General features: G+C 53.3%; 8 protein-coding genes across 8 annotated transcripts; 5 read left to right on the top strand and 3 right to left on the bottom strand.

Moving 5' to 3' along the window:
- The first annotated feature begins 631 nt into the window (after positions 1–631).
- Positions 632–3851, top strand: ACRALDRAFT_1038460 (uncharacterized protein). The gene is made up of 2 exons (XM_071015101.1): positions 632–759; positions 848–3851. The coding sequence occupies exons 1-2, from the start codon at positions 750–752 to the stop codon at positions 3235–3237; spliced, it is 2400 nt and encodes a 799-aa protein (XP_070879612.1). The 5' UTR covers positions 632–749; the 3' UTR covers positions 3238–3851.
- Positions 3852–4339: 488 nt separating this feature from the next.
- Positions 4340–6946, top strand: ACRALDRAFT_1046250 (uncharacterized protein). The gene is made up of 5 exons (XM_071015443.1): positions 4340–4756; positions 4846–4865; positions 4949–5029; positions 5131–6374; positions 6457–6946. The coding sequence occupies exons 1-5, from the start codon at positions 4667–4669 to the stop codon at positions 6552–6554; spliced, it is 1533 nt and encodes a 510-aa protein (XP_070879613.1). The 5' UTR covers positions 4340–4666; the 3' UTR covers positions 6555–6946.
- A 713-nt stretch (positions 6947–7659) lies between these two features.
- ACRALDRAFT_1078748 (uncharacterized protein) lies at positions 7660–12223 on the top strand (the record flags this gene model as incomplete). Its single annotated transcript, XM_071018809.1, has 3 exons — positions 7660–8115; positions 8238–10895; positions 10955–12223. The coding sequence occupies 3 exons, from the start codon at positions 7660–7662 to the stop codon at positions 11828–11830; spliced, it is 3990 nt and encodes a 1329-aa protein (XP_070879614.1). The 3' UTR covers positions 11831–12223.
- ACRALDRAFT_1059619 (uncharacterized protein) lies at positions 12188–13805 on the bottom strand. Its single transcript, XM_071016072.1, has 4 exons — positions 13448–13805; positions 13183–13228; positions 12886–13003; positions 12188–12672 (listed from the first exon to the last, which is right to left on the bottom strand). The coding sequence occupies exons 1-4, from the start codon at positions 13636–13638 to the stop codon at positions 12551–12553; spliced, it is 477 nt and encodes a 158-aa protein (XP_070879615.1). The 5' UTR covers positions 13639–13805; the 3' UTR covers positions 12188–12550.
- On the bottom strand, positions 13707–14304 carry ACRALDRAFT_205479 (uncharacterized protein; the record flags this gene model as incomplete). Its single annotated transcript, XM_071021720.1, has 5 exons — positions 13707–13906; positions 13951–14009; positions 14056–14089; positions 14127–14196; positions 14278–14304. The coding sequence occupies 5 exons, from the start codon at positions 14302–14304 to the stop codon at positions 13707–13709; spliced, it is 390 nt and encodes a 129-aa protein (XP_070879616.1).
- On the top strand, positions 14166–16341 carry ACRALDRAFT_1059617 (uncharacterized protein). Its single transcript, XM_071016071.1, has 4 exons — positions 14166–14977; positions 15054–15123; positions 15198–15410; positions 15481–16341. Exons 1-4 carry the CDS (start codon positions 14561–14563, stop codon positions 15819–15821), a joined length of 1041 nt encoding a protein of 346 aa, XP_070879617.1. The 5' UTR covers positions 14166–14560; the 3' UTR covers positions 15822–16341.
- Positions 16342–16509: 168 nt separating this feature from the next.
- ACRALDRAFT_205477 (uncharacterized protein) lies at positions 16510–17091 on the bottom strand (the record flags this gene model as incomplete). The annotated part of the gene is made up of 4 exons (XM_071021718.1): positions 16510–16564; positions 16623–16914; positions 16961–17016; positions 17063–17091. The coding sequence occupies 4 exons, from the start codon at positions 17089–17091 to the stop codon at positions 16510–16512; spliced, it is 432 nt and encodes a 143-aa protein (XP_070879618.1).
- Positions 17092–17120: 29 nt separating this feature from the next.
- On the top strand, positions 17121–20040 carry ACRALDRAFT_2015605 (uncharacterized protein; the record flags this gene model as incomplete). Its single annotated transcript, XM_071019810.1, has 23 exons — positions 17121–17182; positions 17259–17452; positions 17565–17684; positions 17737–17864; positions 17902–17919; positions 17951–18081; positions 18120–18146; positions 18207–18290; positions 18369–18408; positions 18465–18530; positions 18603–18739; positions 18783–18795; positions 18827–18875; positions 18920–18940; positions 18983–19155; positions 19182–19268; positions 19294–19398; positions 19458–19476; positions 19514–19604; positions 19667–19731; positions 19829–19869; positions 19914–19957; positions 20010–20040. 23 exons carry the CDS (start codon positions 17121–17123, stop codon positions 20038–20040), a joined length of 1746 nt encoding a protein of 581 aa, XP_070879619.1.
- Between the last annotated feature and the right edge of the window lie 161 nt (positions 20041–20201).

A 20201-nucleotide genomic window follows, 5' to 3' on the forward strand; every position in this document is an offset into this window, starting at 1 on the left:
GAGACAGTAGGATAATTGCGACCAGTGGTAGGTTTAGTTGACGGGGAATTTAATTTGGGAGCTGATAGCTCAGCGACGATGGAGAGGGAGGATGACGCTGTGTTTTCAGGGAATGCGTGCCCTTGCGTCAGGCCTCGGGTGGCTGAACTTAGCAGACAGAGGTACAAATGCGCGATGTATACTTTGAAGCCCAGCGAATGGTCTCTAAGATAAGAGGTACTACTCGACCATTATACAGCAAGCGTGCTAACACCTTCCCGACTCGAATGTAAGAAATGATAAGATAAGCGAACTCTGAAATGTGGGGTTGAATCCTGAGATGAGATGGGTGGAGAACGCATTCCATTTTCATGCTATGAATTCAGCGATAACAGAGCACGATGGTCACGTGACGTAGGCCAAACTATAGCGGGTCCACTTCGATGGACAGCACCCAATCAGTGTGAAAAGTTTGGTTACCGAGCAACAACAACATCTTGGACGCTACGCCAAAACATCACTTTTCCCTCCTCACCTTCATAACCACTCGCCAGGACCGCATCGTCGACAAGGGTGCACAGCACATTTTCTATTGCCGCCTGGTGTCGCCCGTCAAGGAGCGCTTAGAGGATTGTTTCCTTTGTTTCCTTTAGCTATTACTTTGTCCGTATGCAATTGTTTGGCATATTTGGTCCCAGCAATTGCGCCGCCAAGCACTTGTTGTTATCGACAATCAGCTGCCAGCATTGAGGTAACAAGGTCGGGGTAGTATGGAACAAGGTAAGGCGAACGAAATTCAGATATAATGTCCACGTTTCCTTTCCGTGCGGTGATTCCGTGTCCGCATGCTGATCCCATTTAAACATAGACCCCACTGCACCGGGTCTAATGAGGAAGAGGCCGCAGTCTCGAGGCTCAACAGTCTCTGTCACCACGCAACCGGGCCTCGAGCAGCATAACTATACCGATGCCCAGGAGATCTACTCTGCGCAGTGGGTCAACAACGATCAACGGCATCCTAAACCCATCGCACCAGCACCACGCCTATCGGCCGACCCCATGATGCTGCAAGCTGCAGCGCACATGCAAGGCATCCGCGAGTACCCGATAGTCCCGGCAGTGAATGGCCACATGAATCATTCCGTATCATTTCATCAACAGTCAATGCCGAGCCATTCTCAACCCAGCGACAGCATGGTGACCAACAGCTTTACCGAGGATAGTCAAATGTTGGAACGGGAGGACGTGGACGACCGCGACTCGATGGCTAGCGGCCCGACCGTGGTCAAGTCCACCGCACCCAAGTCCAGTGCGAATAATGAGCTGGAAATGCGCCACCTGTTCAATGCGAACAAGCACCGGGACCTGCAGGATGTGGCCAAGGAGCTGCACGGCAACGAGAGGGGCCCGAATTCGGAACGGACACGGCAGGTTTTCGCCATGCTCTGGATCAACTCGGTATGCTCGAATGGCAAGGGTTCGGTTCCTCGAGGTCGCGTGTATGCCAACTACGCGTCTCGGTGCGCGACTGAGCGGATTACTGTTCTTAACCCGGCGAGTTTCGGCAAGCTCGTCCGCGTTCTGTTCCCTGGCTTGAAAACAAGGCGGCTGGGTGTCCGTGGCGAGTCAAAATATCACTATGTGAACTTCCATCTAGTGGATGATCAACCGGATTTGCGGCAATCAGAGGTTCCGGTTCCCATCACCTCGACGGTTTCCAACTTGGGCCGGAGTGCAAGCACAGCCCCTAGTAAGACTACAAGGGCCGCATCATCCGAGAAGAGAGCGCAGACGACAAGTGCACGTGCGCGGCGCAGCCAGAGCCCTACCATGCGAGTGAAGAGGCATAGGCCATCTCACAGCTTTTACAGTGTTCCCGAACTTACGTCCGCCGATCAATTACATACATCCACAACCAAGGTTGCTCTAGAACTCAGCTTCCCATCGGAACAGGAAGACTCTGGGTTTAATAATGCCGAACCTCTCGCCCTACCTCGCATCGAACCCTTCTTACCTGACGGGACGGACCCTGATGCAGCGAAGAGTCTTTCTGCTCTCTATCGATCCCACTGCACATCGCTTGTCGAATGCGTCCGGTTTTGCAAAGAAAAGACACTATTCCATCTCTATACTTCATTCCAAGGCACTCTGACGATGCCAGTGCAAAAGCTCTTCAGCCACCCCGACATCGCTCCTTGGATCGAGGAGTGTGACTTCGTTCTATACCAACGCATGATGCAGATCGTGGCCGGGCTCACACTTCAAGTAGTACCAAAGCCGGTGATGGATACTCTGCGCAACATTTCCGTGAAACTAGTGCCACATATCAGGGAGGCTTTCCAGGGGCAACCGTTGCATGTGGCAAGGGCAAAGGAGGCACCTGCCACGTTGTTCTCGGCTCTGCTTGACAGGGCACTCAAGGTCAACATTACAGCGCATGCGGCGGCGAACATGCTCTCCAACCCGGCCAACCGGGACCAGATGTACCTGGACTGGATCACCATGGTGTCGGTGAGGAAAGTGGCCGAATCAGTAGCCACAGGGGCGATGGATCACTTGGTCAATCTTATGGTCTCGGAAATACGAGATCTCGTGGATCCTCAAGACGTGCCATGGGAGGTGGAATGCCTGACGGTGTACGGGGATATTGCGGCACGGAAAGGGTCGCAGTCTGAAGTTGCTGCGAGCTCATCGACAGAGAATGTGCTGGATCGATGGGTCGCATTGCTCAAGTCGCTCCCGGAGCGCTTCCCCTTCGCGCAACCTGCCGATATCGTCTATGGAGTGCAGCGGGTCGGAACAGCGGTGATGAGAGACCTCACTATGGCCCAAGGAAAGAGCTTCGGGGCGTGGTGGGTGACCAAGTGCTGGCTCGACGAAATGGTGTCGTTCCTCGCCGAAAAAGGGGGCTTCATGAAGATGAAGTCCTCGAGGGAGGAGGAGCCAATGGCGACTGCGAATGAACCAGTGGCAGCCAAAGACGCGACGCAGACGCACGGCCCGGGATCACGCTATAGCAGTGGCAGCGATGACTTCAACTTTTCTAACCTATCACAAGCCCAGCCTGACAAGGCTCCCTTCCCATCAGCACCTCCGGCACCCCAGACAGATCACCCGGGACTGGGCGGGTCGACGAATCCAGACGACAGTGGCATTGGCATCCGCACGCCCGAGGAAGAGTTTCCCATGGAAAAATACACGTTTCCACAAGGCGATGACGAGCAGGCCCTCCTCCCTGCGCCAACGGTCGAACAATAGCCCGAGACGCTTCCCCGGACATGAACTACGTCGTTAATACTATACAAAGGAGTCATTAGGTTGCGCCATGGCGCATCGCGACGCCCTTTGGTGGGGGAGGGCGCATCTGTTATGTCGACTGACCTGCCTTTATATGCGACGTGGTACTGGGTGACTATGACAGCATGATGGAATGACTGTATGACTGAGGGACGCGAACAACAATATTTCCGCTACATTTGGAAAAGGGGAGGCCAGGGTTGGTGCGTGTAGTAATCCGGGCCAGGTTTGGGTCTATGGAGGTTTTGCTCTTGGGTTTGTTCCGGGGGTTCGGAGTCAGATTTCACCGGGCGTTCTATGCATATACGGGCGGTATTTTGTGACCCTCCGAAGCCTTTATGAGGGTGGGGGATGCGTTGGGGTTCCTGGGTTGGGTGAGATACCTTACGAAGTGCGGTTAAGCAGCAGGTTTGGATTCATCGACGACCTCGTCTCTGGGCGAGATGCGGAGCCTGGATGTATCAATACCGGTTGGCTACCAGTGTCGTTGAGAAAGGGCTAATGATCAGTTAGTTGAAGCTTGTTAATTGTATCCTAAAAGATGGATCTGAAAATGCAGAGGTGAACAGGCAGCGTCTTTTATGCTTGTCTGGACTGAAGTTTCCGCAATGGGATATACGAATAGTAGTATATCAGCTCTGTGAGTACGAAGAAATACCGTGATGATACTTGTCTGCCGGTCGGCGACGGTTCTATTCTACCGATGCCGATTCAGTATGGCCCACTGGACCATGTCTCTCGAGATACTATACGGCTTCCGAAACAAGGTACCTTTCATGCAGAAATCATATGTGTAAATACTTGTCTGCGAGTACCTTGCCCCAAGTTCCGTTCTCGGCACGACTCAGCAGACTCGGCACACGCATGAACTAACGTCGGTGGATCCGAAACGGAACCGTCTGCCACATAACCCTCGTTGAAGCCCAAAGCAGTTTTTCAAACCAAAAAAAAAGTACAAGGAAAAATTTGAGGGAAAAAATTAGTGACTAACACAGTGAGGCGACGACTTTCCTTTTTTACAGCCGGAGACGACCGGCCCCATTGTTGATTCTGGTAGCTAAACATTCTGGTGTCTTTTCGCCGAGTTCGTCATTTTTAATACGGCGTCTGTCTTCATCCTTTCTTTCAGCTACCGCGCCAGTCCGGGTCTACCTCACCTTCGGCCGAGACTTCCCTGCCCGACCATATCTTGCAGATACACCACTGGGAGCTAGGCAAATTATTTGAACTGCACCCTCAACGGCCATTACATCACATCATTAGCTTTCAACCCCACCATCGGCGCCGTTCCACACTCCCGTTTACTTGGATAACCATTGAGCCACGGACGGAGGTGGATTAGAGAACGTACAGCATCGTGGGCCGAGATATCCCCCCCGACCTGCTCATCATGGGCACCCAATTGCTCGGCAACTCACCCGACCATGGATGGATAGTCCAGAAGTTCGGCGGCACAAGTGTGGGCAAGTTTCCGGTCAAGGTTTGTCTCAGTCAATGTTCCCTCGCTTCAGTCCTGCAATGAGATGAGCGCAAGACTCATGAAAGCTAACGACGGGATGCTCTAACTAGATCGCGCTTGATATAGTAAAGTAAACAACGTTACCCTGGCCTTCATTCCCATGTTCCTAGTTTCACTCCTTACCAAATCTCGGCTTCTGACATTGGGAATCAGGGCAAACCTGTCGCAGAATAGAGTTGTTGTCGTCTGCTCGGCAAGAAGTACAGGCAAAAAGGCCGAGGGCACCACCAGCCGGTGAGTCATTTCACATGTTTTGGTTCTCACCATCCTTATGGCGACCGCTACTTCATGTCTTGCAGCCGAGAGTTCTCCGTGGCTAACAAGCTCCATTGAAGCCTTCTCGGCGTCTTCAATAAACTCAAGAGCATTGCCGCGGCGAGTCACGATGAGGACTTGCAGCAAAATATCGTGGAGCAGGTAAAAAGCCTGGTTCTCGAAATCAGCAGCGAGCATGTGAACGCCGTGCAGTCTTATATCCGGGACCCCGAACTGCGGGAAGAGCTGTCAAGGGACATCGAGGCCGAATGTCAGGAGCTCATCGAATACGTTGTTGCTGCGAAGCGCTTCAAGCTCGAGGTTAATGCGAGGTCGAAAGACCGGGTCATCAGCTTTGGTGAGAAGCTGAGCTGTCGGTTCATGTCTACCATGCTCAGGGACAACGGCGTCGACGCGGCGTACGTCGATATGAGCGATGCCCTGCACTGCGGCACATCTACCCGGTTGGACGCCGCTTTCTACCAGGAGACCACGGCTGTGTTCCGGAAGAAGATACTGGCTTGTGGACACAAGGTTCCTGTCGTCACCGGGTTCTTCGGTAACGTACCCGGCAGCCTCATCGACGGCGACATTGGCCGTGGGTACACCGACCTCTGCGCCGCCCTCTGCGCCGTGGGCCTCAAGGCGGCCGAGCTGCAGGTGTGGAAGGAGGTGGATGGGATTTTCACGGCCGATCCGACCAAGGTCCCGACTGCGCGGTTGTTGACATCCATTACGCCGGCCGAGGCGGCCGAGCTGACATTTTACGGGTCCGAGGTCATCCACCATCTCACCATGGACCAAGTCATCTACGCCAACCCGCCGATCCCCATCCGAATCAAGAACGTCAAGAACCCGACAGGTATCGGCACCATCGTCATCCCGGACCCCGTCCTCACCGCGGGCCACCAGATCCAGCGCTCCGTGTGGTCCGACCCGGCGCAACGGAAGAAGCCGAAGCGTCCGACGGCGGTGACCATCAAGGACAAAATTTCCGTGATCAACGTCCACTCCAACAAACGGTCTATATCGCACGGCTTCTTTGCCCGCGTCTTCTCCATCCTCGACCGGCACCAGATCTCGGTGGATCTCATTTCCACCAGCGAGGTCCACGTCTCCATGGCCATCCACGCGGGCAACTCTTCGGCAGGTCATCTCGACAAAGCACACCTTGAGCTGGAGGAGTGCGGCGATGTGAGCATCCTCCATGACATGGCTATCCTGAGTCTGGTTGGTGCCGAGATGAAGAACATGATCGGCATCGCTGGACGCATGTTCTCGACATTGGGTGAACACAGTGTCAATCTGGAAATGATCTCTCAAGGTGAGTAGTTGGTTGTCTAACATCATGTCCTCCCACCACTGGCCTAGCTGGCCCCGAATCATCATCATCTAACAGCTTGTAGGTGCGAGTGAGATCAATATCTCATGTGTCATCGATGCCCGGGACGCCACGAGAGCCATGAATGTTCTCCACACCCATCTGTTTACCTTCCTCGACTAGATTGTTGTAGCCATATTTTTCCTTTTCTATGCATTGTGCTTCGGGCTTTATACGACGTGTTCTCTCACGTTTGCGATATGGAGAGACTGACGGCAAGCCATGTTGAGGCCTACATATATTCGATTCGATTTGTTCTGCGTGCGACTCCGTATAAGAACTTGATTTGGAAGGCCATTGTGAGAGGGGGTTTCGAGTTGAAATGATAGAAGAACAAGAATTTAGCATCGGATGTCAATATGGGAAGCAATAGAACACGCGCTTGCTATCGATACATGGTGGACAAACCCGTTCCAGTGCAATACCGTACTGATGGCAGTCACGCACGCTCAAGCATCGGTTTGCTTTTTTCCCGCTGGCTGTCCACCCGCTTTCAAATATGATCAGGCTCTCGTTGTTCAATGCGAATCTATTGTACACCGTGTATTGAGCCGTCAAAGGCTTCAATGGTTCTTCCAAGGAAGGAGCTGACATCTTGAGAGCCTCGACTTTGCGAGTAGACCTCGAACAAACCCGCCCATCTGACAGGGCCCTTCTCTCCTATTCTCTCCTCCTGCTCCCTCGTCATATTCTCTTCTTTAGCCCAACCTCCTGTTCCTTCCTCACCTCTTTCCTGACCTCTTTCCTCGCCTCTTTACTCGCCTCTTTCCTCGCCTTTTTTCTCCCCTCTTTCCTCATCTCTCCTCATCTCTTTCCTCACCTCCTCCTTTCTGTGTGACTATTCCCGTATGATTCCTCATTCCGATCAAACCACTTGAGACTTCCTTGGAGACAATTTTGGGGTTTCCCAGCCCAGCCGCAATTCTACTTTACTTGTATCTGAGTCGCAGTTTCCGCAACGCAACCAGTTGTCATCTTCCAAGCTTCACTTGGAATCCGAGGGCTGTCTTCCTTGGTTGATTTTTTCCCCCAAGCAAAAACTCATAGCCCGTGTCGAGAACGAGCAAGGGCAAGGTAATTGGACCTACAACACTGGTATATATGGCTTACGGGAGTGGTCATAACTAAATGATTAGTTTTAGGTCCTTCGTGCCTTCTCAGCTTCTTTCAACACTTGGGCATCCATCAAAGGAGGGGCAGGCACCAGATCTCTTACTAATCAGTAGCCATGGCGCCATCATCACGTGTCATTGGTCGACGCCACCCAGTCAAACTCGGGGAAGCTCCGAGGCTGACCAAATTACCAGACACCAATTCTAGCCTCGCAAGGCAACACCACCCCGACGACGGGAACCAAGTCCCAATTCACTCCACAGACAGCGCACAAGGCCATGACCCAGGATTCGTCTCCTCGGATGTCATTCCCACTACTGAATCTCTCCCTCTGCCAATGACGGGGCGCACAAACTCAAAGCACTTGCCCTCTCAGACGATCGATAACGCAGGCGTAGACACGGAAGAAGGAGGGGAGATCAGAGGCCCCGAATTACAAGAAGAGGAAGAAGAGGAAGGCTGGTACCAAGTTAGGTGCATCATCGGCGAAAAAACGAAGAAAAAAGATACCTGGTACCGAGTTGTCTGGGCGAACGATCCTAAGACTGGAAAAGAATACGAGCCTTCGTGGGTAAGTTTGATCTCTTACTTGTTATAGCCCGGGACTCCTAAGCTTACATCCTACTGATCCCGGCCGGAGACGTAACACGGTCTGCCATAGACGAGTGGAATCTAGAGAAAGCCAAACAACAGCAGGAGACGAAGCTCCGGGCCGCAGAACGCAAGGACCGGAAGAAGCGACAGTCTTCAAGCCGTGCGTCGGTGCGCGAATCTGTAAGCCGTGGTTCTACAGACAATAGCCAGCCGGTGGCTTCACCCAACTTTCGCAAGAGGCAGCGGATTAACGTCGAGCCGCCGCAAAGTTCACCCTTCCGAACCGACTCGTGGACTTCGGAATTCTCTGAGGACGACACCCGCCCGACCAAGGTTCCGAAGCTTGACCGGTCGTTCTCCCTCAATTCCGACGAAGCCTTGACAGAGGACGCATCGGACATCCTCGTCAACAGCTCCCGCCCTAATATCTCTGTGGATATTTACGACCGAGTCGCATTTGACACTTCCGAGTATATCGGCGTCGCCATCTCATCTCAGGATACCACATCCCAACCGCATTCCCAGTCCATCTCCGCTCCCGAAGACGAAGACACCGTACTTGCTCTTGGGTTTGCCATTCCCAAAGTCGCAGGGAGCCAGAGAATTGTCCCCGACTCGCAGGACGATACGAGTCTCGAGGCCTCTCACACCCAGACAGGGCTTGACCAGGTGGATACTGCCGCTTGTTCGGTTTCGCAAATCTCCACTGGACAGCCAGATGGAGAGGGCCAACAGGTGAACATCGTCGCCGCAGAACCCTTGACCAATCTCACTGTCTCGACCACTGATACTCAGTCGGCCGAATCTGACGAGGCGCCCCACAATACCGGGACCCAAGGCAACTTCTCACCGCAGTTCCACACCCAACCCGAGTTCCCTACCGACTGGCCGGCGATCCAGAGCTCCGCCGACAGTATTGCCGCTGTAGAAACCGTGCCCCAAACGTCATCCCAGCAAGAATTCTCTCGCAAGTCTGTCCCATCTCAGTCCTCGGTCCACGTCCAAGCCACCCAGAGCGATAATCAGGATTCTACTGCACAGCCTGCGCAGGTTGTTTCCTCTCCGTTCCCTCCCCCTCAGAGCGAGATCAGCTACAGCGACAGTTCCGCCGAGCACGTTCCAGATACTGTTCTTCGTAGGCCTGCCGCAGAGGTCAAAACTTCTTCCCCTATTATTCCGGATCATCAGCCAACGCCCAGCTTTCCAACCCACGAGTGCCCAACGCCCAGCATGGATGACAACAAGCCCGTCCACCGAGAACGAGATGCGATTGAGGAGTTGATGGAGGCTGCTAATGCCCCATTCCTCACCGACAATTCTTCGGGCACAGAGTTCGGACGATCGGGGCCCATGCTTCCCCATGCTTCCTCAATCGACGAGCTTATCGCATCGCTGGATGGTTCGAATGATAGAGAACACCCTCATAACCTCACCGCATCTATCGCCCACCCACCGCTACCGCTTATCAGGCAACTTGAACAAGCCGCAGGCGCGGGTCTGGATGTCCCTGCCTCTGGTGAGCCGTTGGGTGGGGGCCTTATGCCGCCCGAGGCTGGTGATTCCATGCCTGCGACTGTCACACCGTCCGAGCTTAGTCGGTCTATAGAGCCGGAAGTGTTTCCAGGACCGGAGGTAGAAGACATCGCGGCGGCCCCAGAGCCATCTCCAGCACGGACGCCCGAGATCGGCGAACAGAGCTCCCTGTCTATGCCCGGGGACTCACCGGACACAAGCCCGTTCATAGTAACGCTGCCGTTTCCGGCCAACATTAGACCTCGCTACGTTGAGACGATGCTACAGTACAAACGAGAGATGGAAAAGTTCAACGAGCTATGGAATGAAGATGCACCTATTGATCAAGACCTTGTGGACAAGATTGACCAGCTCTTCGCCGAGCTCCTCGATTTGTGCGATTATCCTGCGTCGCTGGGCGACGAGGAGCTCCGAAAGCTTTCAGTCGTTGAAGTGAAGAAGTATGCTCTGGGCACCAACACGAAGCTATTTTTCGTGGGACGGTTTGTCGAGCCGCTGGATGTTGACAAGCGAGTTCTTATTGTCGCACGCTCCGAGAAGCTACGTGGCTACCTCGAGGCCGTTGTCGGTCCCCACAGCATGAAAGACGGTGACGAAGATAGATGTGCTCCCTTTGTACAGCTCGCGGCGCCTGACCAGAAAGTCAATCCAAGCGAATTCGATATCGTCATTGGATACGATTCTGCATACACCTCGTCCGCTGTTGCCAAGTCGCTTCAGAATATTGAACCCGGCAAGCAGCCCATGGTCGTGCACCTGGTCATCGCATTCTCTATCGACCATTTCGAAGTGGCGATTCCGACAGACATGGAGGAGCTTGCGCGGAAAAGTGCCATGCTGGTATCGCTCTTCCAGAGCAGGTCTTACGTCTCTAGCTACGAGGGCCAACCGGTCGATGACGTGGTGACGGAGTTTGTTAAGCAAGCCATCGAGCTCGATCCCCATTTTGTGTGGGAGCCCGAAGAGCTTCCCAGCATTCTCCTCGACTACTACGGAAGCACCCAGCGCACCCAGACCCAATCTGACATCGTCGATGATACTGAGCCTCGCAAGCGGAAATTGGACGCAGAAGATGACGCTGTGGCCAAACGTTTGCGTCGTTCTCCGTCTCCGACGGCGAAGCTTGCCAACACCGAGGCGGGAATTCACGACAAGATCGCACCGGCACCAAGTCAGGTGCGCATCGTGATGACAAAGGCGGAGTTGAACGCTCTCAATGCTAAGGTATGTGTAGGCCCTTGTTGATAAAACTCCCCTGTGGCTGTACTGACAGAGCTTACTAGATCTCGGCACTTGAGTCTCAATTGAAGGATAAGGAGGACCTGGAAGCAATCATGCACAAGCAGATTTCCAGGATGTCGGATCAACTGAAGAGTTATGACTCTACACACAACACTATCCAAGAAAAGCATATGAGCGCCCTTAGTGACCGAGCCAGCTTTGAACGCGAGCGCAACCAAGCTCTGGAAAGAGAAAAGGCAGCGCTAGCACGACTGGAAGCGAGCGAGGCCAAGATTTCAGAGCTAGAAGCGAAGCTGGCAAAGGCGTCCGAGGCCCTCACGTCGTCTGGCAATACCCAGTTTGCCGATTTAATGACAAAGGAGAAGGAGCTCGAGGCAGCAGCAGCCCAGATCCTGGATCTTGATAAGAAGGCAAAGAACCGGGAAACCGAGCTGGAATACATGCGGGACGTCCTTCAGAACGAGCGGCAAGCGGCCAACGGAATGTTGAAGGACAACCGGGAGCTGAGGGAGAATAACGCCAAACTCCAGCAGCAAGTGGCGCAAAACCTGGCCAAGGTACACCATATCAACGCCAAGGACGGGTTGGAAGAAATGCAGCGATTGGTGGTCGAGGCGCGGGCCGTCGCTTTGGACCGCGAGAATGAGCTCGAGCGCGTGCGCGAAGAGATCAAGACACTCAAGAACGGACGCAGAGAGACACGCGGAGCTAGTGTGCCGCGCAGCCCGAGAATGGGTGTCATGAGTCCGCGGACAGGTCGCGGCAACATGGGTATGGCCATGGCCGGGGCGGGGGCGACTCCTAGCAGAGGGACTTCACCGGCTCTGGCAGGTCTCGATGGCGGTTCACAGCCTGCAGCGCAGTTGTTCAACCAGCCTACGAGTGGGAGATTCAATCACCTGAAGGGATTCCCTTGAGTGGCCATGAGAGAAGGGAGTTTCGGGCTGTAGAGAGGAAGCTGGCACTATTTCGGATAGACGCACAGGTCTTGGTTGCAGTCACGACGGTATGCTGTTTCGGAAAGGGCAGGCAGATTTGGCGACGATGCGAGCCATGCATTACCTGCATGGGCTTTTGTTCTTAATGTTCAGTGTAACCTTTTTTGTCAGGCGTTTCGGCTCTTGCTTCTTCGTCAGATGCCGACCAAGAGATCGGTCAGGAGACGGGAAGCCTAGGACAACACATCAATTTTGCATCCCAATCATGTTTTATTAGCTATGAAGCCGATACTGCTCTTAGGTTTTTTCCTCTCTTCAAGTGGCAGGAACAGTGACACAATAGCCATCAATATATATATATGTATATTCAACATGTCACAGATAAGTCGAACCTAGACTGGAAGAAACAAAAGAAACTGGCTGTTAAGGGTTTGTTTCCTGAGTCTTCGCCTCTAATAGTAGAATACACGAGCCTGAACCCTCCCGGTTCTCTCCTTGTGTCACAAAATAACTCCAAAAATCGTCCACCAGCGCACCCAACTTCACTCCTCCAACTCCGCGGGCACGAGAAGGGGAAAAACCGAGCAGCGGATGGTTTTCCTTTCCATTTGTCTGTTAAGGGTTTCCTTCTCTCCCTTTCATTGGGTTTTCAAGCCCACCGCCTTGCGACGGGGTTGCAACCAAAGTCCGCGCTTTACTTTATTTCTGCTCTTCGGGGTAGATGTCCTCCTTCAAAGGCACGCCGAGTTCCTCCCGTAGCGGCTTGAGCTCGGCGAGGTACTGCTCGTACTGGCCCTTGTTCTCAACCTTGGCCTTGATGCCTGTTTTTGGAGATGAGTTGCCAATGGTCAGCCACTTTCTTTTTCGCTTTCACAGTTTGATGCCTCGCAGGCACCGGGTTTCAAGACCCTTGTTCGTGAGCAGGTCTATCGTCCAAGTGGCATCGAGTTTTGCAACGGACAACGAGGTCGGGCGACCTCTGTTCACTTGCCGAGGCCGTGCTCGGGAAATTCAGACTGAGGGTCTTTGCCTACCTTCGAAGATGCGGACGGCAGTAGCGAAGTCGTTGACGCGGCGGGCGGCTCTTAGGGCGGCGGCGATGACGACGGGCGAGGGGACGAGATCGTAGGCGAAGGCGTTGTTAAGGTTGCGCTGTTCAATGCGAAAGGGGCCGAGTTAGTCATTGTTGGTTTTGCCAATGTTATTTTTGTATGTTTTATTTTTTCTTCTTGTCTTTTTTTTCTCGTCGTGGTTTTGATGCATCAATTGATCTCGCGAGCGGGATCAGACCACTTGTCGGGATAGACCGGAAAAGGTGAGTGTATTCGTACCTGGAGCTCGAAAACGTCATTGACGCCGTCAAATTCCTTCTCGAACCTAACAAAACAACATGATTAGTTCTACTGGCAACATCAATTGATGAATTTCCCGGCCAATTGAGCTCCATTGGCGGTTGCTGATGTGTTCATCGTGTCGGCAATGCGGAAACAGCACGATTTCCGAATGGAAGAAAACACTATGAGCAGCAAAACCCAGCCGGGAGCACTGTGGGGACCCAAAGAAAAAAATTCGATGGAGAAACCGGGGAAGTCGTACCTCGCGGTAAACTCCTCGAAGGTCTCCTCGCCGCCGGAGCGCACGACAGGGCTGGTGCTGAACTGGGAGGTGGTGGCAGCCGTGGGCATGAGGGCGCCAGCGCGAGCGACCAGAGGAGTGGTGCGGGTGGCCTGGAAGAAAGAAGCAGAGGCGCCGCGACGGGCGACGACACGGAGGAGAGAGGACGACATTATGGCTTGCGTAAAGGTGGGTGGGTGGGTGGTGGTGGTTGCGTATATACGTAGGCAAAGGAAATAGGTCAAAAGGTTACAGAGAGGTAGAGAGGTCGTCGGGCTGTCCGTTTTTTTCGTTCCACAAAGCCGGGATAGGGAGCTTCGGCTGTATCGAATGATGCCCGGGTGGCATTGTTTGCAAAAAGGCGAGGGTAATTGGATGATGCGTGGTTTTCGTCGGATGACTCAGCTCGAGCTTGTCTCAATCTAGGAGGGAAGCTCCAGACTGTGTGAATTGTGTTTGTGGACGGAGAGAGTTGCGTAAATCACGTGCCTCGTAAATGAGATAAATGAGATCATTTAGCACTCCCAGTCCACAGGTCCAGGCACTGTCGGTGATTGGTGGGAAGCCCCCTTTAGCGGGACCCAAATCACATGTTCCAGGTACGACCTGCTGCGAGAAGACCGACTCGGGGATACAGTCGTACAGGGGCCACCTAACCCACCCCTATCGGTCTTGGCCGACGCGTTGCAAAAAAAAAATTCCCTTTCTTTCATGTTCTTGTTTCCGTCCTTCTCGACAACAAAATCTTTCCTTTTTCTCTAACCTCCCTCCTGCGTCCATTGTTTCCCTTTCCCCCTTTATCCCGTATCGACTCCTTTTGGGCTTCGGTGCGGTGACATTGCGTCAAACTCCTCGTCTCTCCTTCAGTATAACCATTCACTTTTTCTTCTTTTCTTTCTTCCTCTTCCATTTTCGGCTTTGGTCGAGTCAATAGTATTCTCTTACATCTCTTTTAATCTTTTTCGCCCGAGCAAGGCAACAACAGCTTCGCATTTGGCTGCTGACCGCTAGTTCTTTGCGAGATTGTTTTCACCGCCCTACTCTGCCTCTTCGTAACGACTCCTCGTTCGCCTGTGCAACGTACACCGTGCTACCATGGCGACGCCCACGACCTTTTACGAGCAGCTCCCGCTCCCGACAATCGACCGTCCTTTCGGCATCGAACTATGGCCCCTTTTCGACAAGGCCTGGACGGCCGTTACCGGCTATCCTGTCGGCGAGTTTGAGTTTGTACAGGGAAAGACTCCCATGTCGACTCTGAAGGAGACGTCCATCTTCATTGTCCTGTACTACGCCATCATCTTCGGTGGTCGTGAGTGGATGCGCAACCGGGAGCCCTACAAGCTCAAGGGCGCCTTCCTTATTCATAATCTCTACCTCACCATTATCAGCGGTGTTCTCCTGGCCCTGTTCATTGAGCAGCTTCTGCCCACCGTTGTGCGTGGAGGCATCTTCCATGCCATTTGCCATGCCGAAGGAGGCTGGACCCAGCCCTTGGTCGTCCTCTACTACGTACGTTGGCAGTCCTTTCTGGCCTTGTCTTGGAAATGACTGCTGTCGAAATGGAAGCTAATCCGCAATGGTATAGTTGAACTACCTCACCAAGTACCTCGAGCTCCTCGATACCGTCTTCCTCTTCCTCAAGAAGAAGCCCCTGAGTACGAACCCCCACAGCTGCGCGCCTCTTCTCTGGGAAATAGTGTCTGGCATGGAAGCTGACGTTCGAATGCAGCTTTCCTCCATTGTTACCACCATGGCGCCACTGCCTTCCTCTGCTACACCCAGTTGATAGGCTCGACTTCGGTTTCTTGGGTTGTCATCACTCTTAACCTTACAGTCCACGTTGTCATGTACTGGTACTACTTCCAGAGCGCTCGCGGTGTCCGTGTCTGGTGGAAGGAATGGGTTACCCGCCTCCAGATCGTCCAGTTCGTCATCGATCTCGGTACGTGTCCCGCAAGATCATCTAGTTTCCCCTCTGCTCGGCGTGACCGTTTGGCCCTAACATGTGGCAGGCTTCGTCTACTTCGCCTCGTACACCTACTTCACGTCCAGCTACTTCCCCTGGATGCCCAACGCTGGCGATTGCGCCGGCGAGGAATTCGCCGCTTTTGCCGGCATCATCACTCTCAGCTCGTACCTCGTCCTGTTCATCTCCTTCTACTTTGCAACCTATAGCAAGGACGGCAAGAAGGGCTCGACGCGCAAGTCGCTCCGCAAGATGTCTCAAGCGCCTCTGCCAGACCCGCACCTCATCGCCCAGACGGCGTCCTCGCACGGCGGCAGGTCCAGCAGCTCGGGTACCACAACGGGCGCCAAGCCCACCGCCGCGAGCACCCGGTCTCGCCGGGCCTAAGTGTGATGCCCACTGCTGCATGTCGTCCTCGACGATCATTTCCGAGCGCCGTGTGTACATAGGGGCCCCGAGGATGCCGTGACGGTGAACCACTCGGTCGCATCTCATCAGAATTGGCCCTCCTGCATTGCGAAGAGGGGTGGGGGGGCAAACTATAGAGACCAGCAAGGCTGGCAGGTGCAGAGCCATCTTCTTATTGTATCAACAGACTGCTAGGTGCATTCGGGGATAATTTGGGCCGGTCATCTTCTGTATGGTCATGACGACTGGGAGGCTGATGACCTTTTGTACGAGGGTGCGTTTTGAACCCGGGCGAAAATGGATATGGGAGGTTATAGCTGGCAGGCGGTAAGCAGGCTTCGTCATGGTGAAAACGGCAACTCTTGTTTCGGAAAATCCAACCTTGACCATCGGCTTGGTAACATGTTGTAATGGATGGCGATCCCGTATTACTAAGGAGGGGTCGCACATATATGATAATAACACTACCATTGATATTCACTGAACTGGCAAGCTCCTCAAAACCGGGACAGACATGGACATGGCCAATCGGGCGTATAATGGGAAGCAGCCCACCTAGATATGCCCAGCGTGTCTGTCATATACGTTTCATAGCCCTCCGTCTCGGACAGTGCTCTCCGCGCGACATGATTGTAGATGGTTTATACTGTTGTTCCTTCTCCGTCAATCAGTGAATTTGAACTTGCGGCACTTGGGGCGCCCGGGGCATCAGGAGAAGAGGGCTGGTGGTACAAAAAGTGACGGCGCAGGATAACCTTAGGGTGCCCATATGCCAACCACTCCATCGGTGGCACGATAGAGGGGATATATACGGAACCACATCTGCGCTTGTGATGGGAGATACGCATCAGATAGGACGTATCAATATGCGGAAGACAAAACATAACGCCTCCAGAAGTGGCTGACAGCACGCTACAGGGGATCGTTCCCTCGGTGAGCGCCGAGTACATACACCGTGTAGTAAGTAGTACGCTTGTTATCCATCGCCGGTTGTAAGAATGGGACGACTTTAAAGGTCGACAAGAGCCGTGAGCATAGCAAAGGGAGTCCCAGTAAGTGTAGAGAAGGTAGCCTGTCATGGCATTCGACCACATGAGCCAGGTAAACCAGGTGTGTACAACGTACTGCGAGGCTGGCAGCCCAGAAGTCGGGGCCTACTTGGCTATGTACTTGTCTATGATGCCGGTACCTGAATTCCGGGGCTGACTCCGGATCTGGACCTTGCGGTGCGGCCGTGCCTGGAGGTCATTGACCCACCTCCGGTCTAGGTAGGCCAGGATGAGAGCCCGTCTGGGGCGCCCGTCCGATTCCGGCTCCCCTCAGCCCGACTACGCCCTATTGTATGTATGTACTGCCCGCGCGGCGTTATTTCCGCGGCAAGAGAAAAAGTAGCAGAAGCTCCCACTGGATGTCGAGATTCCTGCGCTTCGGCTTGGCCTCGACGACCTGCAATCAAGACGATGCCGACCATCAGTCATGGAGTTCCATGGGGTTGGCACGATATTTAAGCTTTGGAACCGTTTCGCCTGCGCCGTCCCGAGACCATGGCAGGTCCAGTCCGAGACAATGGGGTGACGGATATTTTTTTGGGTTCAGCCAAATGGTGGCTGGTGAAGTATACGAAGTAGTCGGCAGAGCCATCTTTTACCACGGAACAATAAGGTCCCTTTTAGGCGAAGATACTCAAAGGGGTTGGGACGCTCATGTGGCAGTCTCGACAAGCGCTAGAAAAACGACACAGTGGAAATGGATCGCTCGCTGGGTTCGGGGTGTATCTTTGTACAGAGTACTTTGGGTCGGTCGGACTGGGTTCTCAGCGCAAAATTGAACCCTCCGCGACTAGTGTAATATAGGGTTGATTATTAGCTGCCGCTTAAAGTGAGGGTTTAGCAAGATATTTCTCAGTCCCTGGGAGGCGCGAATCCACCTAGATCGGCCGACATTTCGACGTCGGATCATCATCCTAGACGAGTGATGAGCGCCCGAGGGACGACAGAGATCGGACCCGACTGGGATGAGAGAGTGCTGTATGTACGTAAAGCGGTGTGGCCATCTGCAGCTACCTGCTCCAAGGAAAGTGTTAGCGAATGGCGTCCTCTGGATAAAAGGCTCTACCCAGCTCGGCATATGCAGTCGAGAAGAACCCCCTCACTTTTCTCTTTGGTGGAAAGGAGGGGGCCAAGATTTCCTTAGATGGGACGGAGGTCGGAGCTCCGCAGAGAGGGTGGGTTCATCTGAAGTGCCCGAGGGATCTACTTAGGGATAGAGAGGCATGAGATTTATTCCCATGTTGATTGGCTTCTCGTTGTTAATTAGACCGGATTAGACAAGGTCATTGGCATTGCGAACACTCATGCATTCAAGATGGAGCCTCGTTCGCTCCCCTGTCCCTGAACAATCAACGATGTTGACTCTGTTGTCAATATGCCTCCATCTTCAATATAGGGCGTGCTGTCCAAGACACTCCTGATGAGCACGTGGCTTACTAACCCAGCAAGGTAAGGTTTTTGGGCTAAATGGACTGAGACGATGGAACCCGAGGCGGAAGGTATTCCATCACTTCTTTGTCATCTAGGTACCTAGTGTACGTTGTACAAGTTTACGCGTGGTTAGGGGGTCTAGCTCGGAAACCACAAGAGAGATATGTACATCTCGAGCATGAAAGAGCATCTCCATGCCAGGCACCTTGTGCCCGGATATGACAACTCTAATAAGCTGTCATAGTAGTATTCGTAATATAAACGATTACCTGGGCCTTAGGAGGTGAGCCTCACCGGCGAGTTCTCCGCGGCTCGCACACAAGCAATGAGCTTGGCAAAAGGCAACTGTCGATACCTGTTAAATTCGAGATATCAACATGAAACGGGCCTCGGTGGGGATCAATCAACAACACATTCGTTCCTAATAATAGGGAGGGTGAATGACGTTGGGGTTGGAAAGGGGGTTCAGCGGGGTCACAGACAGGAATACACCCCCTGGATTAGCCGCGACTAGGTACAAGGACCCAGGGCGGCCGCCTCCCAGATCACGCAAGTGCACTGACAATGGAAAAAGCAACTGTCATTTCCCCATGTAAGCCGATGCGTTTGAGATCCCCGGTCCTAAAACGTCTTATCGGACTCGGGTCTAAGTGTCTGAAGTTGGAGATGACCGTCGTTTACACCAAGTAAATGTCCTCGTGATAGTAAGAATCGTCGTCTTATCCGCCATTGAACCCACTAAAGTCGTCATGGATGATCGCCAGGTCGAGCAGCTGATCTTCACTCGAGAGGTCCAGTGTAGCGAGTGTACTGACAGATATCGTAAGCGACCTGTCTGTGACCCAATGCACGATTCCAGATGCCCTACCCGGACACTGGCACGACGGGAGGCCACACGAACACCAAGAAATCCCTGGACATCCCACGCCATTGGCGTCATCTGATCGTTCGTGGGTGTCAGATACTGGCAGGGAACAAAAGAATTGGACGATTTCTCGTTTCTGCCTGTTGACAACCGACCACTACCTGGTTCTTTGCGACGCCATGACTTGAGAAGCACGTCGGACTCGGAATGGGTTGCTTACTTCGTAAGGGTTTACCAGGTTGATCCCCCTTACGATGTGATATCCCTGAGGTCATCGCTCCTCGAGGGAGTCTGCACCTATCACGTTCCATGATTGACGGTGACAGGCATGGGCCACACGGAGACCCAATGCCACGGCCGTCGTTTCAGAGCTGTAGCCCATCAGATCGAGGACCTCGATTTCGAGTTCATCCCTTCGTAGAAACGGAGTCATTTGGAGACTCGTTGGAGTCTAACGCGTGCGCCCTGCAGCTCCATAGCCACGAGGCCACGAGGTTGCAACCCTATCACTGGGACCGAACCAGAATACGAGAAGCGAGTCAGCGTGTGGGAGGGAAGGAAGAAGGGAAAAAGAAAAATAGGAAGAAAAGAAAGGACAAAAGGGACCCTCGAATCTTTCTGCCAAGACCAGACACGATAAGAGACCCCGGACTTTCATCCCATCGAACAACCGACCAAACCAGTGATGTATTAGCTAAAACTACAACAGGACAAGGTGCTCACCAGGGAAAAAAGAAAAAGGAAGGCAGATTCTACAACGTAATTACTATGTGAGTACACATAGGAAAGAAAGAAAAGGTCACCTGATATCTCGACGAACAGAACCCCTCGATATCTACTCGCCCTGAATTGAACCCCCTCCCTCCCGGCTGAAAACCCCCATTTCTCATCCGCCCAGGCTGGGCATCTTGGGTTGCTTGGAGTCTTGGCTCCGAGCATCGGCAGCCCCCTGCCGGCAAGCCAAGTCCCAGAAGTGAAGGAAATCATGGTTGGGCGGCATGCACGCATTCTATG

Source organism: Sodiomyces alcalophilus, assembly GCF_042370955.1.
Source record: "Sodiomyces alcalophilus JCM 7366 unplaced genomic scaffold ACRALscaffold_1, whole genome shotgun sequence".
Classification (NCBI taxonomy): Eukaryota; Fungi; Ascomycota; class Sordariomycetes; order Glomerellales; family Plectosphaerellaceae; genus Sodiomyces; species Sodiomyces alcalophilus.

Excerpts from the sequence above, each read along its gene's own strand:
- ACRALDRAFT_1046250 (XM_071015443.1), top strand. The coding sequence starts at position 4,667 with ATGGGCACCCAATTGCTCGGCAACTCACCCGACCATGGATGGATAGTC. Across the intron at positions 4,757-4,845 it reads TGGGCAAGTTTCCGGTCAAG|ATCGCGCTTGATATAGTAAA; the intron begins GTTTGTCTCAGT and ends TGCTCTAACTAG. Across the intron at positions 6,375-6,456 it reads TCTGGAAATGATCTCTCAAG|GTGCGAGTGAGATCAATATC; the intron begins GTGAGTAGTTGG and ends AACAGCTTGTAG.
- ACRALDRAFT_1059619 (XM_071016072.1), bottom strand. The coding sequence starts at position 13,638 with ATGTCGTCCTCTCTCCTCCGTGTCGTCGCCCGTCGCGGCGCCTCTGCT. Across the intron at positions 13,229-13,447 it reads TTCGAGGAGTTTACCGCGAG|GTTCGAGAAGGAATTTGACG; the intron begins GTACGACTTCCC and ends TTGTTTTGTTAG. Across the intron at positions 12,673-12,885 it reads TGCCGTCCGCATCTTCGAAG|GCATCAAGGCCAAGGTTGAG; the intron begins GTAGGCAAAGAC and ends CTCCAAAAACAG.
- ACRALDRAFT_1059617 (XM_071016071.1), top strand. The coding sequence starts at position 14,561 with ATGGCGACGCCCACGACCTTTTACGAGCAGCTCCCGCTCCCGACAATC. Across the intron at positions 15,124-15,197 it reads CCTCAAGAAGAAGCCCCTGA|CTTTCCTCCATTGTTACCAC; the intron begins GTACGAACCCCC and ends GTTCGAATGCAG. Across the intron at positions 15,411-15,480 it reads CCAGTTCGTCATCGATCTCG|GCTTCGTCTACTTCGCCTCG; the intron begins GTACGTGTCCCG and ends AACATGTGGCAG.